This window comes from Passer montanus, unplaced genomic scaffold (genome assembly GCF_014805655.1).
Source record: "Passer montanus isolate IOZ18808 unplaced genomic scaffold, ASM1480565v1 scaffold218, whole genome shotgun sequence".
Classification (NCBI taxonomy): domain Eukaryota; kingdom Metazoa; phylum Chordata; class Aves; order Passeriformes; family Passeridae; genus Passer; species Passer montanus.
In genome coordinates, this window is record NW_024366792.1 from 265862 (window position 1) to 280931 (window position 15070).

The 15070-nt window shown below is 40.0% G+C and overlaps 1 protein-coding gene across 4 annotated transcripts in view; it reads left to right on the forward strand.

Annotated features, from left to right (window-relative positions):
• Window positions 1–15070, forward strand: part of PLPPR1 (phospholipid phosphatase related 1) — a 118072-nt gene that overhangs the window by 41620 nt on the left and 61382 nt on the right. For all 4 annotated transcript variants that reach the window (XM_039709582.1, XM_039709581.1, XM_039709580.1 and 1 more), the window contains one exon: window positions 13670–13777. In XM_039709582.1, the coding sequence (XP_039565516.1) occupies window positions 13715–13777 (63 nt within the window). In that variant the 5' untranslated portion in view covers window positions 13670–13714. The remainder of the gene's footprint in view (window positions 1–13669; window positions 13778–15070) is intronic.

The following is a 15070-nucleotide window of genomic DNA, read 5'->3' on the forward strand; positions in this document are numbered from 1 at the left end:
TACCAAAGCAGTGGGGTGGACAGAGACCTATGGCTTGACCCATTCTTCAATTCAAAGAGCAGAAGTTCACAGGTTCTGCTGTTCCTGTTAAGGAGATGCTGTAATTCGTCATTGAGAATTTTGGAGCACTCTTTGCTGCTGGAACAAAAGAAGAAAAATAAAGGTGCAATGAGAAACATACAGAGTTGTCCCTTATGAAACTACTGAGCTGACTCCAAAACTTTAAGCAGGCTTGCCTGTGAAATTGGGCCCTTGAAATAAAAATATGTGGTGGCTTCTTAAATGAAGTATTTGCCTTGCCATGGCTGGATGAGAAAATGCTGTGCAAGCTTTCTCTGCAGCTGTTCAGTGTGTGACTATAAAAGCAGAGTTAGGTGTATCCCCTGCAGCCACAAATCATGGTTCTGAGGAGGCACATTGGCTTCTGCAAGCTTTAAAAGTAATATTAAAACATGAGAGTTATGTTGGAAGAAAGGCCATGTGCCAAATAAAAGCATATTCAGGTCAGGAGAGATTCTCAGGCTCTGTCTGTGGTCTATTGAACCAGTGGTCTCCAAAGCAGGGGCATGCACATCAAGGTGTCTGTAAAACAGTCCACTGGGGTGTAAAAAAATGTGGGTTTGTGCTATTAAGAAATTTTAAAAGTATGTTTATATCATCTCTAGCTTACACTTTTTACTTTTTCTGTATGTTTTACAAGTTGCATAATATGTTAGAATGGTGGTACCTTGGGAAGGTAGAGTGGACATCACAGATTTTTTTCTCCTGGTACTGTTTGCAATTGCAGAAGTTTGGAGATTACTGTGGTAAACCATAGATGTAGCCAAGATCTGCATGCTGCACGTAGAGCAGCTGTGGTGAACGGTCTTGCATCTAATTTTAGGACTTAGAAATATGTAAGCTACATGGCCTGAGGCAGAACCCTGGTAAGAAAAATAGGAGTCTTTGGGAGGAAAACAGATGATTATAAGCTAAAGAAAAATTCTAGGGCTAGGAAGAGACAAAGAGGCAGTACAAACTGCTGCCTTTGCAGCGTGCACATGAGGGGAAGGAGGTTGTGGCAGGTACCTTTGCTTAGCACGAAAGTTGTGGAGGGAATGGAAGCAGCAGGGCAGAGCTTCAGTAAATACCATGCTGGGGCATGTGGGGGGGGCGGGGAATCAGCACAAGAAAATAAATAAAATCCAGTGGCCCCAGTCTTTCAGTCCCAGCCCATCTCTTGACTTCCTGGGGCTCACATGAAGTTAAAATGAAGAGGCTGGGGAAAGCCTGTGATTCTGGCAGTATGGGGAATTCACAAGGAATTAAAGGGCCCAGGAGCAGCTGCATAATGTTAAGTCTAAAAACCACTGGACATCAGATGCAGAGAGTGACATCTGCTCTTAGGACTACCTTAGCTACCCTAAGGAAGCAGGTAGTGAAAGAGAACAAGCGCCTAAGAACTTGCTTATAGCAGGGCAAAGAAGGGATGCACATATGAGATGGAGCAGCCAGGGTGCTGTATTTGTTGCAGTATATAATCCATTCCAGTGGATATTGATGATTTGGCATTTCTTGGCTTTTCTTTTCCCTGTTCCTGTTTTGTTTGTGCTGTCACATATGCAGAGTGGTGCAATGCTTTTATTATGTCAGTTATTTTATTATGTCAGTTTTCATGGTTGAGGTGACAGGAGAAAAATATGAACTAAGGGAAGCAGAGAAAGAAAATCAAATTTAAAACTACATTAATCTCTGAATCAGAAAATTTTCTTTGTGAGAATATATATATTTCATGTTATTAATACTGATTGTGTGTAATAGATTAAGGAATATAGTGTTTAAATATGTATTTTTTTTAATGGTGTGTAAATGAACATGTGTGTATACATACCTAGAGAAATAACTCTTGTCCATTTATAAAATGTGATGTTTTGAGCACTAGAAGCAGCAACTGTACATGTATCAGCCAAATCTGGAACTGCTTTCCATGATAAACTGAATTTTAACAGAGTGCATAAGTCCTTCAGTGTTGTGAAGGGGGTGACTGTACCTTCGTCTAACACTGTCTTTGGGGTATTTTTAAAAAACAGTGTACAAATTGGTGGCCCTCGGATGGGCAGAAAATAACAATTTCTTTGTAAAAAACAGTTTCCTCTATCCAAAAATGCTATATGTATATGTGATACACAGTCTTACACCAATTTGCTGGAAAAAAATTTCCATTTTTAAAGAGCTAATCAGATAAGTTTTGAAGATTAGAATAATGGCATTTTAGAGGTGAGAGCTGTGCATCAGCAGTAGAGGACTGTTAAACAAGACATGATGTTTTGATGGTCTGCTTAGAAGGATGGCAGCAAACAGCACAGGACATGATGCTATATTTATATGCTTCTGTCAGCTTTTAGTGTTCAAATGACTGTTTAATCATATTCTGACCATGTCACATTACATGCAGAATTGTTCCCTTTAATTTCAGCCATAGTCTCTCATGCAATTTACATGCTCCAGTAGCATTTGAGTTTATATGAATTTGTATAAGCACTCATGCTGGTGTGTAAGTGTCCACAAAATACTACCAGCTAACTTTCTGTATACAGTTGTCTTGAAATAGGTGCATGTCTCATTAAAACTCTTATAGAATGTGATTTCAGTAACATCACACTCTTAGAAGTAACATTGAGGTCTCAGCTTCAGGACATTCAGGAAACATTAGTAACATTCAGGTCTCAGCTACAGGAAATTGTCTTTGTGGGCTGAGTCATTTTAATTGTAACAGTTCAGTTGTTTGTGTAGACTGTATTGGCTTTAAAAATCAGATGCCTAATAGCTCAAACAATGTCTGTGTGAGCTTCTCTGAGGCCTCTATAGGTGTCACGAGACAAAATTACACAGGGAAGAGCGCAGACCTCCAAGAAGACCAAGACTTGGCCCTAATCAGGAGCTGAAATCCATGGAAGTGTTTGCAACAGCCTTCCTGGATACGTAGGTGAAAAACCATGTTTTTCAGTCTATCAAAATCTAGGGCACTCTTGTTCATCAAAATCTGGTTTGCAGCCTTGTAGCCAAACAAATGCTATTGCCTTTTCTAGCAGCAACACAGGTTCTGAAATAATTCTGTGAGGACAAGTGTTGGTCAGATCTTGGTTGTCAGGGCTTGCCTGAAGCTTTGTTCTGCCCTTTTAACTCTTACAGCAATTGTCTGAGTGATGTTACCTAATCAGTTTTAGTTTTAGTTTGCTTTTATATGGTTGTATAATTTAGTGCCTATTTTTATAATAATCCTCATCAGTTTCTCTGCCTAATGGGTAGAACTAACAAGCCTCTATTCTTTTAAAAATTAACTGTCTGAATGGCACTATGGAGAAGAGCAGACATGGGACAATAGGAGAGGTGAAATCTATGAACACAAGGTGGTACCAGAGCCAATCAAGCTGCCAGCAGTCACTCCACCTACTAAGGAGGTGTTGAGCGGACCAAAGAGGAAAAGCTCTCACCATCAGCCCTGGTGCCTGTCTCTTGGAGAAAAGCTGTGCCATAACCCTCTCTCCTATTCCAGACTAAGCAGGATTCATGGAGGAGTCTGTGGATAGCACAACAGTACAGAAAAGGGAGAGGTATTACAAGGTCTATACATTCAGAAATGTTTTTGTTATAGTTGGCTGTATTTTTTAGAGTACTAAATAGATTTAGACTAATAAGAAGTTCTTTTCTTTAAAAATGTTGTAGTCTAACAATAGGTTCTTAAATTCTTGACTTTCCATCCAGGGAGTGTTTATGAGGCTCACATGAACTGCATGAGCTCTACTCAGTACTGTCCTTAGAACTGGGCAAATTTGGGATATGAGGATTATACTTGATGGGGGTTATACTTCTCTTGACTGCATAATGGATGCAGATAAACAAAAGAGGAAAGCAAAAAAAAAATAAAAAGAAAAAGAAAAAAAATGCTATTAAGGACAGCTTCTACCAGGGTGTTCTACCAGGGTATTTGTCTGAGGGAAAAGAGCAGGTATGCTAGAAATCCTTTGTCTGTCTTGGCAAGGGATGAAGGTGGAGGTTTATAAACCAAGTGAACCAACAAAAGATCCGCATGAGATTGAGATTGCTGCCAGGTTTGCAGGAGTATGAGTGTGCAGTCCTTGTGTGTCCCTGACAGCTCCACTGGCAATATGAATTCCAGAATATAAGAGGAGCAAGAGGCCTTGCCCCTGGACCTCATTGCCAAAGGCTACACTGTGGAGAGGCTGTTGTTTGTTTACTTTCATAATATTACAGCTTGCAATCAATACTCACACAGTTTGCTGAGCCCTGAGGGAACAGAATGAATGTGTTTTTTCTTTCTATCTGGAGTCCACTGGCTTGTGCCTGTTACATGACTAGTTTTTAAACCAGCTCACTATGATTTTGAGAGGAAATTTCCAATGCAGAATTCACCCCCCGGAGAAAAAAAAATCAGAAATACATAGAAACACCTTAATCACCTGATTCTCATCCCCTTACCCTGCCCAGCATTGCTATGCTCTGTTCCTTCCCATGCTCATCTCAATATTTCTGCCTGTTGATCTTTATACTATGATCTATGTGAACACCCTCCAAAGTGTTATCTTCCTAAGCTGTCGTAGAAGGGCTGTGAGAGGACAGGGGTTTGGAAATTTACTCATAGATATCCATCTGAGGCCTGAGAATAGCTGGCACTTTGCAGATGCTTCATCCTTGCACTTAAATGTGTGGATCAGCAGCTTGCTTGGGCTTAGGCTCAGCAGATATGGCATACAAAAGCACCATGCAGCGCATATGTTTGAAATGTGTTTTTAATATTGGGTTGGTATTCCTAAAATTAGTTCTGTGCAGAGCTGTGAAGCTCCATTATAAATAAAAATATTTCTCATTCTTGCTAACATATAAGCAGACAATTGTTTTTTTTTTTAATAGCTCAATAGGTTCCAGTAGAAGAGTTGACTAAGGAGGTTTTGTAAAGAAAAAACAAAACCAATTTTCTGGAGTAAAGTACAAATTTTGTGAATGAAGAAAATGTCTCTGAATGTTTTTTTCTTATAACACAGGATTTTAATAATTTAAAAATAATATGAAATTGTCTTCTGCAAAACCCTGATGTTTTTGGGAGGGTGAGGGTAGAGTGTTTTCCAGAGTCTATTGTATTGCTAAAAAAAATTTTCAGTCTTGTGGTTTTATATCACAGGGAAAAGCTGTGGTCTGTTTTCCTCTCCTACCCTCCATCCCGTAGGAGTTCTTCTGTAGTTCATCCAGTTTTCCTCTCATCTGCACCATTACATTGTGTTACTCTCTGTGTTATTGAAGTTTGCTTTGCTTTCTTCTTTTCCTTGAATTTCTTCCTCCTTTTTTACCAGCTAGAAGCCTGAGGTGGAAGGTGCTGGTTTTCTCCTGGTGAAATTGTTCCATTTCCTCAATGCCTGTTGGTGCTTTCAGTTCTACCAACTAGAACTGAATTGGTTTCAGAGGGTGAAATTTGGTCACAAGCCCTTTGTGATAGTATCCCAAATACCAGGGGGATTGCTGGTTTCCAGCTAGAGTCTTGCAAGACTGTATGTGCAAATCAGAAATGGTGTTTATTTTTTTTTGTGAGTTATGCAAAGGAGACACTGAACATAGAACTCTCAAGTAATAGTTTACACATGGTGATTTAGCATAAACAGAGTACCTGTATCTCAGGCCCATATCAGTTGCAGTTCTGGATCTCAACTATGTTACTTTTGGAACGATAGCCTGCTACATTTTCATTAAACTGATCGTATAACTAATCTCTGTAATGCAGAATCCTTTATGTATAGGAAGAGTTACATTAATGCCAACACTTGCTATTTTATTGCTATGGATACCCTTAAAGATAAATGGAGTTTTAACCAGTCAGAAGTAAAAGAAACAACCTGAAACCTGCCTTTTCTGCTTGTTCAGAAAAGATCACAAGGCAAATTAATTGGTCTAAATCAAGGTGATGTGCCTTCATGCCTTCAGGTGGGATAGGTGGAGGCCAGGAATAGTTTTCTTTCTCCCAAGTGTTTCCCTTAGATTCACTTTAAAGTTTGAAAGGCTGAAATGAGATCTAGAGCAGTTAGGTTTTTTTACTTAAAGGAGAGTTAGGAGCAGGACAGTCTTGTAATTGCATGGATAAATTTAGTGGGTTTTGGGTTTTTCTGGAGACTGCTTATTATTTTTTTAAAAGAATTCCCTAATGAAATTAGTCAGATTCCTTCTTCATTTATCATGTACCACTTATACGTCTGCAAGAAGGAGTATTATCAGCTATAACAGGTAAAGCCTTTTATTCATGTGGTTTTGCTGATGTGACACACATTTCAGTGGGTTTCATTCAAACCAAAACAAAGTAAGTGGTACAGTGAAAATTTTCAGAAGGAATTCAGTGTCTCACCAAATGGACCAGACCAACCATGATGACACTTCCAGACCTGCTGGGGAAGGAGGGTTTCATGGGTTTGAGAGGGTTCAGAATTGGGTTTGTGGCCATTTTGTTTGGCTTTCTGGATATTAGTATGCACATACCTGCTATTCACGCAGATATGTTTGGGCTCTCTTTGACATCTGTAAAATTCTGGCCAAGTGGTGTAAAATTAAAATTTTGTTGACAGAAGCTGTGGCATTGAAATTTCACTTTCCTCCACACAGTGAGAAGTTATTTATTACAAGGCCTCTGCTGTGCTGACATAACACTTGAACTCTCTTGAAGATATAAGTGGTGCAGAGCCCTTATCAGTCTGCCTATCCATAGATTTTGTACTGTTGCTTATCACTCAGTCATGGGATACTTTCTACATGAAGCTTGTAGCAAGGAAAAACAGCCCTAACAGCTCTTGAAATCTAAGGCATCACTTTCTTCCAGGTATCAAACTCTGCTTTGACACCAGGGATTCAGCAACATGTTTCTAAAATAATGAATTTAGGAATCAAGATAGTTATGAATGTAGCTTTCTTCATAACCGGGTAGGCTTTGTACTAAGACATATCATTTCAGATATGCTGTGAACTATATTACTTAAGTATCACTGTTTTACTTAAGTATCTACTTACTTAAATATCTACTTTACTTAAGTATTTACTTAAGATTACTTAAGTATCACTGATTACTTAAGTATCACTGTTCTGTGTTGAGTGCTGAATGTGTATATGTGACTTCTGCTAGCAGAAAAGGGTCAGAATTCTCATCAGAGAAAGAAAAATTTTTCTGAAAAAATTCTGCAAAGTTTTGGGGTTTTTTTTAATGTAATGGTGAACATGTGTGCATTTATTTTGCATATTGTTTTTATTTCTTTTTTTGGCTGCTATTAGTGATATGTGGTTAGTTTGTTGGCCGGGAGTCTGTGGAGACACTTGTAAGGAGCACTTTCACTGACAGGGCAATTTATTTGAATGGTGTCGCTGTTGAATGGTATTGTTCTCCTGGCAGAAACCAGGAGGGTTTATAACAAATTGAATTCTGGGGTGAGATCTAGATTCAGTAAACTGAGCTTCTGCTTTACCAGTTTAGCTCCTCTTTTCAGTGTTCTGGCAAAGTGGGGCATTGTGCTGCTCACACAGGAGTGCTCTTGGAGACAGCCACCAGCCAAGGCCTGAGGCTTAGCACACATTTGTTTATTTGTTCATTGCCACTAGACAATTTCACATTTAACAGCTAAAGATCAAGCAGGACTCAGAAACTCAGGTTTGGACTGTTTCTCCAGACTCACTGTGTTACTGGTCTAGTAACATGGTGTTGGTGGCTTTCTGCCTCTCCATTCACAGTGAATGGGTAAAGGGTTCTTTGATGGTGTAAGCAAGCGTCTTTTTTTAATGTAATGGTGAACATGTGTGCATTTATTTTGCATATTGTTTTTATTTCTTTTTTTGGCTGCTATTAGTGATATGTGGTTAGTTTGTTGGCCGGGAGACACTTGTAAGGATTACTTTCACTGACAGGGCAATTTATTTGAATGGTGTCGCTGTTGAATGGTATTGTTCTCCTGGCAGAAACCAGGAGGGTTTATAACAAATTGAATTCTGGGGTGAGATCTAGATTCAGTAAACTGAGCTTCTGCTTTACCAGTTTAGCTCCTCTTTTCAGTGTTCTGGCAAAGTGGGGCATTGTGCTGCTCACACAGGAGTGCTCTTGGAGACAGCCACCAGCCAAGGCCTGAGGCTTAGCACACATTTGTTTATTTGTTCATTGCCACTAGACAATTTCACATTTAACAGCTAAAGATCAAGCAGGACTCAGAAACTCAGGTTTGGACTGTTTCTCCAGACTCACTGTGTTACTGGTCTAGTAACATGGTGTTGGTGGCTTTCTGCCTCTCCATTCACAGTGAATGGGTAAAGGGTTCTTTGATGGTGTAAGCAAGCGTCTTCCCTCTTTCCCAAGTCCCATTGTGTGTAGGGCACACTTCCTCAAGGGCAACATGATCCAAAGGATAACTTTCTCATTTGTAGGTAAAAATTAGTGTGTTGTGTGCCACTGAGGTAACAAACTGAGTGCCAGTTGCCTGGTACCTTGTAATTCTTTCAACCATGATGTTACAGTCTTAGTTTTGCTGTTTTCAGGTAAGCGGTCTGCATTGTGTTTGGGTGCAAGGCAGGCAAGCAGATGTTATGCCACAAAGCCATTTGTCCTTTTTGTCATGTGGTTTGTGTTTTGAAACTATTCATGCTATCACTGTGGTTTCAATTACTTTGAAAACAGTGAAGAAGTCTGTACTTGGAATTTAGTGATTGTTGTTTACAGTAAAATCTTACCTTTTATTCCTTCGGCCCCTTTTTGTGCATTGGTTTGATTTATGTGCAAGAGTGCTCTGGGGAAGGAATTTTAACCCTCTGTTTTTCTGTTGTGACCTGTTCAGAATTGCAGGCATGCTCATACAGAGGTTGCAGGGGGATAATATGGTGGTGCCTTTGGACATGCCAGGTGAAGTTACAGAGAGGATGATGCTGTCACATCTCGGGGCATGTTTGATCAGCCCTTATTTTGTAAGGCTGCAGTGTGTGTTCTTCTGGTTCCAGTCAGAGAAACCTGTATTCCTAAAGTGAGGACTGTGTGGTCCTTCTGCAGGAATTAGCAAACACGTTTGAAGTGCAGAGATTGTATTGTCAAGTGGACAGAGCGCCTGACAGGAGTCTGAGAAGAATGTGTCTTTCTTCAGCCTATACATTGAGTCACTGTATGATGTTTGGAAAATTGCTTCAACTGTTTCCCCCCACAGGAAATAGAGAACCCCACTTTACAGTGAGATCTGTAAGAGATAGTATAATATGTAGTGATTATAAAGTTTCAGTTATTTGCCAAAGATTGGATAATCATTGTTAGCAATTATTACCCAGTTGTTTCAGTTGGGCAGACTGATTGTTGATGGAATGATGCAGAGGTTTGGTTTTTTTTTACTTGTAAACAGAATTCATATTTTAATGAGAGTAAAGATCTTTATAATTTGAAGTCAATTGCCAACAGAGGTTTGCAAATTGCTAACATAAGGTTCAAATGTGGTATTCACATGCCCTCTGAACAGAGAAAAATTGTGAGACAAGCAGAGAAGAAGGAAAAACATAATTCTTTCCTTGCTTGATGTGCCAAAGTAGAATGCAATATGGAGATTGTTTACCCAAAGTGAGGATGTTTTGTTCCCTTGACCTATCAGGGACTGCCACGAGACAGTCAGAGGATGAGTGCAGTTCTGTGCAGTTGTGAGCAAGGGTGAGTGCAAGACAGATTCAGTTTAGATGCAATGTATATCGTATAGCCTAATAAAGTAATTCATTTAGCCTTCTGATGATGGAGTCAGATGCATCATTTTCTCTCCCTCACACACGTCTGAGTCATCCGTGCAGAAATATTCAAGTAATTTGCATAAGGAAATACTGATGTTTGTATCTTTTACATTGTTACACAAATAGTTGTTGTTCCTTCTAATGTAATATTTACACCCTGTTTTGGAACCATCTTAGCTGCTACTGAAAAGATCATGAAACTAAGAGACAGAAATCCTTTTTTTTTTAGTTTGTGTTTGCATCACATCCTGGTTCCAAATGACCAGTGGTTACCCTCCTCACCTCTGGTCAGGGAAGATATGGGATTCTGCTGTGAGGGGCAGTCCCACATGTGCCAGTGACTTTGCTGCTGCTGTGGTTTGTGCAGCAGCTCCTGGATTTCAGGCTGGTGGTCTCTCAGCTACAGCAAAACAAATAAGCATTGATTCTGATTAACTGAAATGTGGTTGAAAACTGTGATGAACAGGGCCTGTAATTATGTCTGGATTGTTGGTTTGAGTATTTTCCACAGAAGCCCAGACATCCACTGTGGCAATATGTGAAATACATTGTTCATCTTCTCTTCTTTCCTATGCAGGACATGGCTTAAAAAACATAGGTTTGACCACTGTCTCCAGAGGAATAGACCACAAATTAACTGGTTGGATGACTGGTCACACAGAACAACAGTTGAATGTGCTGTGTCTGCTGCAGGAATTTAGACTATAAAGGCTCAGTGAATGCTAGTTTGTCCTAGATATGTCCTTCTTGCTGTCAGCCACATGCTCACATAAAAGGCTTTAGAACATACCTGAATGGGGCATTCTGAAAGCCATTCCACTGGATAGACCCCTGCGGCAAGAAAATCACTTCAGCTTGAATTCTCTTTTTCCTTGCTGTCCTTTTCATTCAGTTTTCAATTCCCTTATTTATATTCTCTGTCTCCACTTGTTCTCCCAGGAAATGCCAGGCAATAACCTCCTATGCTGTAGATATGGGGCTTTCTGCAAATGCACAGGTGAGGTAAATTGAGCAAGAGGAGAACTGATTTTAATTAATTCACAAATATTGCATTATACAATATATGTATTGTTTTAAGAGTGGAAGCACCTCATAACACCAAAGCTTCATATTATTAATATTCCCTCTACAGTGGCCCCTAATTAGTTAGAATAGGCTTGACCAGGTCTGCTCTCATGCTGTGATAACATACCAGGCCTGAAAAAGTCACGGCTATGGGGATCCAAAAAGACTCTTACAGTTTTGCTCACATGAGTTCCTTAGCAATTCAGACAAGTTGATAAAAATAGAAATAATAAATGAGAAGGCTGATGCTAATGTTATAGCTTTTACTTGCCATTACTTTGGTCAGAGGCTTTGGACTCCGAAAGTTTATTCAATGTGAAGAGATATACATGGATTAGAGAACAAGATTTTTACCAAAACTTCTTTTACATCTTATTATGGTCCTTTGAGCAAAACTGGGTTATCTCTGACTGCTCTGCAGGCTGAAGCATCTGGGGTTTACTGTAATCTGTGTTTTGCTGTCAGTATCCCTAGAGGAGTCATTGCCAGCTGAAAAGAGACAAAAGATGATGCTCCCACCAAGACTGCACCTTTGCTTCCCTTTACTCTTTTGTCAAGGAACCTGATGAAAAGACCAAGCACTAGCAGCTGAGAGTTTTCCCACAATGTGGAAATTAGTTGATCATGCAACCATTTGGTCTTTTCCTACTTCAGCCTGACACAAATGTGTCGTCACATAGGAGAGAAGCTGGCATGTAAAATGCTTTCCCATAGCCAGTGCAGTTTTTTAAACCAGTGGTGCACAATCAGCTTAAAGGAACAGGCATAAACATCTGTAAAATCAGTGTTAAATCAGGCATTTTTATATGACTATGAACCCTCAGTTTCTTTGCCAGTTTGTTCAGTTGTTTTCAGTCATCTGTTGTGAAAGGTATTTAAATTCTTGAATTACCTTACAACCCTTTGTTTTGGTTAGGAACACACATCAGTTGCAACTGAAGGCATAGCTTGGGGTTACAGTATAGTGGTATGGAAAATCTTGGTTATTTCTAACCTTAGTCTGGTTAACCTTAGTCTAGCCTTCATTGACTAATGCTCTGTAAGCTGATCTGACTCTTTAATCTGCTATTCCACCAAGTTCCATGTTTGCCAAGCCACAGGGCACAAGAGCTGGGGGTGTTAAAAGTGCTGTTAAAAAAATGAATTGCTGGGATTTTTTCCACAGTCCAAATGGGGTTGGATTACCTTGTCTTTTTTTAAGCAATGACACTAACCTCTGAGATAAACCCCATTTTATTTAATAAGTAGAGTTGAAGTCTGTTTGGAAAATGAGGTGTTTTGAGAATATTTGTATTTTAAAATGGGATACAGTGTAAGATGGGAGCATCTGAGGTAGGTCACAGGTGACATTCCTGACTATTTTGTTTGCTCTGAAACTGTATTTCTCAATGCTTAGCAGTTCAGAAGCTATTCTTGACACAAAATGTGGCCTCACTGAAGTCACAGTAGCCCTTCTGTGCCTAAATCCATCATATACATTGTGTATTTTACAACTGTGGTCAGACTGTGAGGAGCAAAGATGAGGAATACATTAAGTAGTTCATAGGTGGTGAGACAAGAGCCTGCATCATGGTGCAGGTGGCAAGCACTGGCAGCTGGTCCAGCTCCACCATCATAACCTCCGGTGAACTCACTTGTGCTGATCATAGTATTTCTCCCAGTAACCCTACTCAGAGCTGGTTAGAAAGCACTGACCCCTTTGTGAACCTCACTGGCTCCATATGCCTGGGCTTGAATTGCCACCCAGGTGCCAGTGAGGTCAAAGAGACACAGGAAGATGCTGTGCAAAGCATCTGCAAAATGCATCAGTTTCCATCTCCCTCCTCCTCCCTGGCCCTGACACATGGAGGTGCTTGTCATCAGGGCAGAGTTTCTTTGTGAGTGTTGGAAGTGAGACTGGACCCACCTGAATCTGTGTTCTTGCTTCTTGTGCTTGGGTTAAAATTGATAGCAGAGGATTTGGATTCTCTCCTGTGTCTCATGCTTTGTGCAATCCTGCACCTGGCAGCTGTGGACTACACACTGCTTTTCCAGCTTCTCTCCTGGTCTGTATCTCCCTGTAACGGCATTTAAACCTGACTTAGTTTCTTGATGTGTTGCCTCATGCGTGCAGAAAAAGACACACACTTGGCTGTAAAATTTCTTTGTGTTAATCTTCTTTTCTCTTTTTTATACTTTTCATGCAAAAAGAGTGTCCTAGCACAGTGTTATAGGGTTATGTTAATTAGGATAGCCAGTAGCCTGAAGTAATGCTAAGTGGGTAGAGTTTGGTGTGTTAATGAATGAATTCCTGTCAGGTCAGAAAGGCTCTGCAGAAAAGGCCCAGGTCTTCACTGCATTTTCGTTGTACTTGTTTGTTATGGGTAGAGTGTTTTTGTGCATAGCACATGTTGTCATCGTGAGCAGGTCTATACAGATAAACATTCTGATCTGATGTCTACAGTCAGTGTACTGTAAGCATATCTCTCAAAGTGCAAGTTTAAAAGTCAATTACCAGAATCTCCTGGTTTAAAACACACTGTAGGCAGGTTGGTAGACTGAAAGTGTGATTTTACAATTTGGAGGAAGAATCTTTTGCTTGGGAGTGGATTGTATTTAAGGAAAACTATTGTATTCCTTATCACCCTTCAATCTGTATGTGATGTATCTATGTCTGTCTCTTCTTTTGTGTTGCAAAGGGAGACCTTTCTCAGGGTGTTTTGTACACAGTAGACCTTGAAGTTCTTACTAGTCTGTGTCCTTAGTGTATTAGGTCGGTGCTCTGTGTTATGAACCTTATTTTGGAGTTTGTAAAAATGTGAAATATACTGAAATACCTCTGTCTTTTCTTTTTCAGGATATAAAGTTCTGAAGAGTGCCTCCCCAAGAAGTGTGATGAGAAATGGCTTTAGGAAACAATACCCAGAGAAGTTATTCCATCATCCCCTGCTTCATCTTTGTTGAGGTGAGTGCAGCACACAGCTGCCAGGCTGACATAGAAGGCAGCTCTTCCCTGCAGAAATTAAGTACTTTGTTAGCCATTTTATTTGTAGCAAAGGATGCGGTCTTAGTTGATCACATAGATTTCCATCTTCATACTCAGTGCCATCAGATCCCCCTGAAAAAAGTCCTTGGTAAGCAGCACTCAGCTCTGATTTCAGTTCAGGTGGAACATAAAATGTAGATGAGGCATGCCTGACCTTTAAGTGTGATGGAGAGGCTTGGCTAGCACAAGGGTTGAGAATTGTCTAGCAGTGAATCTGCAGTTAATGCTCCATGTGTTCATTAAAAGCAGTTGGTGTGGTGGGGTTTTTATTTATTAATTTATTATTTTAATCCATACAGATAGCAGTTTGTGGTTCTTATTTTACTTAGTCTAACACTGATAGACTGGCCAACATTCATTATTCAAATCCATGATTGTTCAGCTGGTGTTTATAAGGCTGGGACAGTTTTCCTGGCAAGTGAAGTGACTATGTTTCCAGGGGGGATGAAAGTTTCCATCAGATTTAGATGGTAAAAAGGAGATAACGGACTGTAAATAACCACCTTCAGAGCCACCTGTTTTATGGAGCTTGGATGGAATGCTCACTCTTTGACCAAGTTCTGAGGCAACTTGAACTCTTCCATAAGAAAAGTGCCAGGAATGGTCAAAGGATTAATTGTTATTCTGATGGAGACAATGGGTCGTTGCTTTATTCTAGCAGCTAGAGAAAGAAAGGGTAAAGATGAGTGAAAAGCAGAAACGTGGTCAGAAAAACACCCTATGAAAGCAATCAGGAATGGTAAGTCTCAAATGTATTGCTTAAACAAGCAGCTCTGAAGACTTTTAGTCTTCTAAAGAAATGAGTGATGGGCCTGGTTGGCAACTTGTGACAGTGAAATAAATTGTTCCTCCTGTAGACAAGACTAACATGAGGAGTGTTTGCTCCACAAATGTACATTGCTTGTCCTTTCACATAGTTGGTTTGCTGATTAAAACACAATATTAAATTAAAAATCAGTCAAAACCAGAGAGGTAGTGTCTGAAAAGATGTTCTCTCTGCTACATTTTTCCCCTCTTTGTCCACAGTACAGATTTTTAATGCAGCACTACTGGGACTACAAATTCATAGACTTGTGTCAAGCACTGTAGCATTAAACAACGAGAAATCTAATTTCCTGCTGGGAGTGCAGAGATGATTGATAGTAGCCATTCCATCTGAAAAGTCCCTGTAAATCTCGCATTCTGGAGGTGTTGTTCTTTTCCCACTGCTGT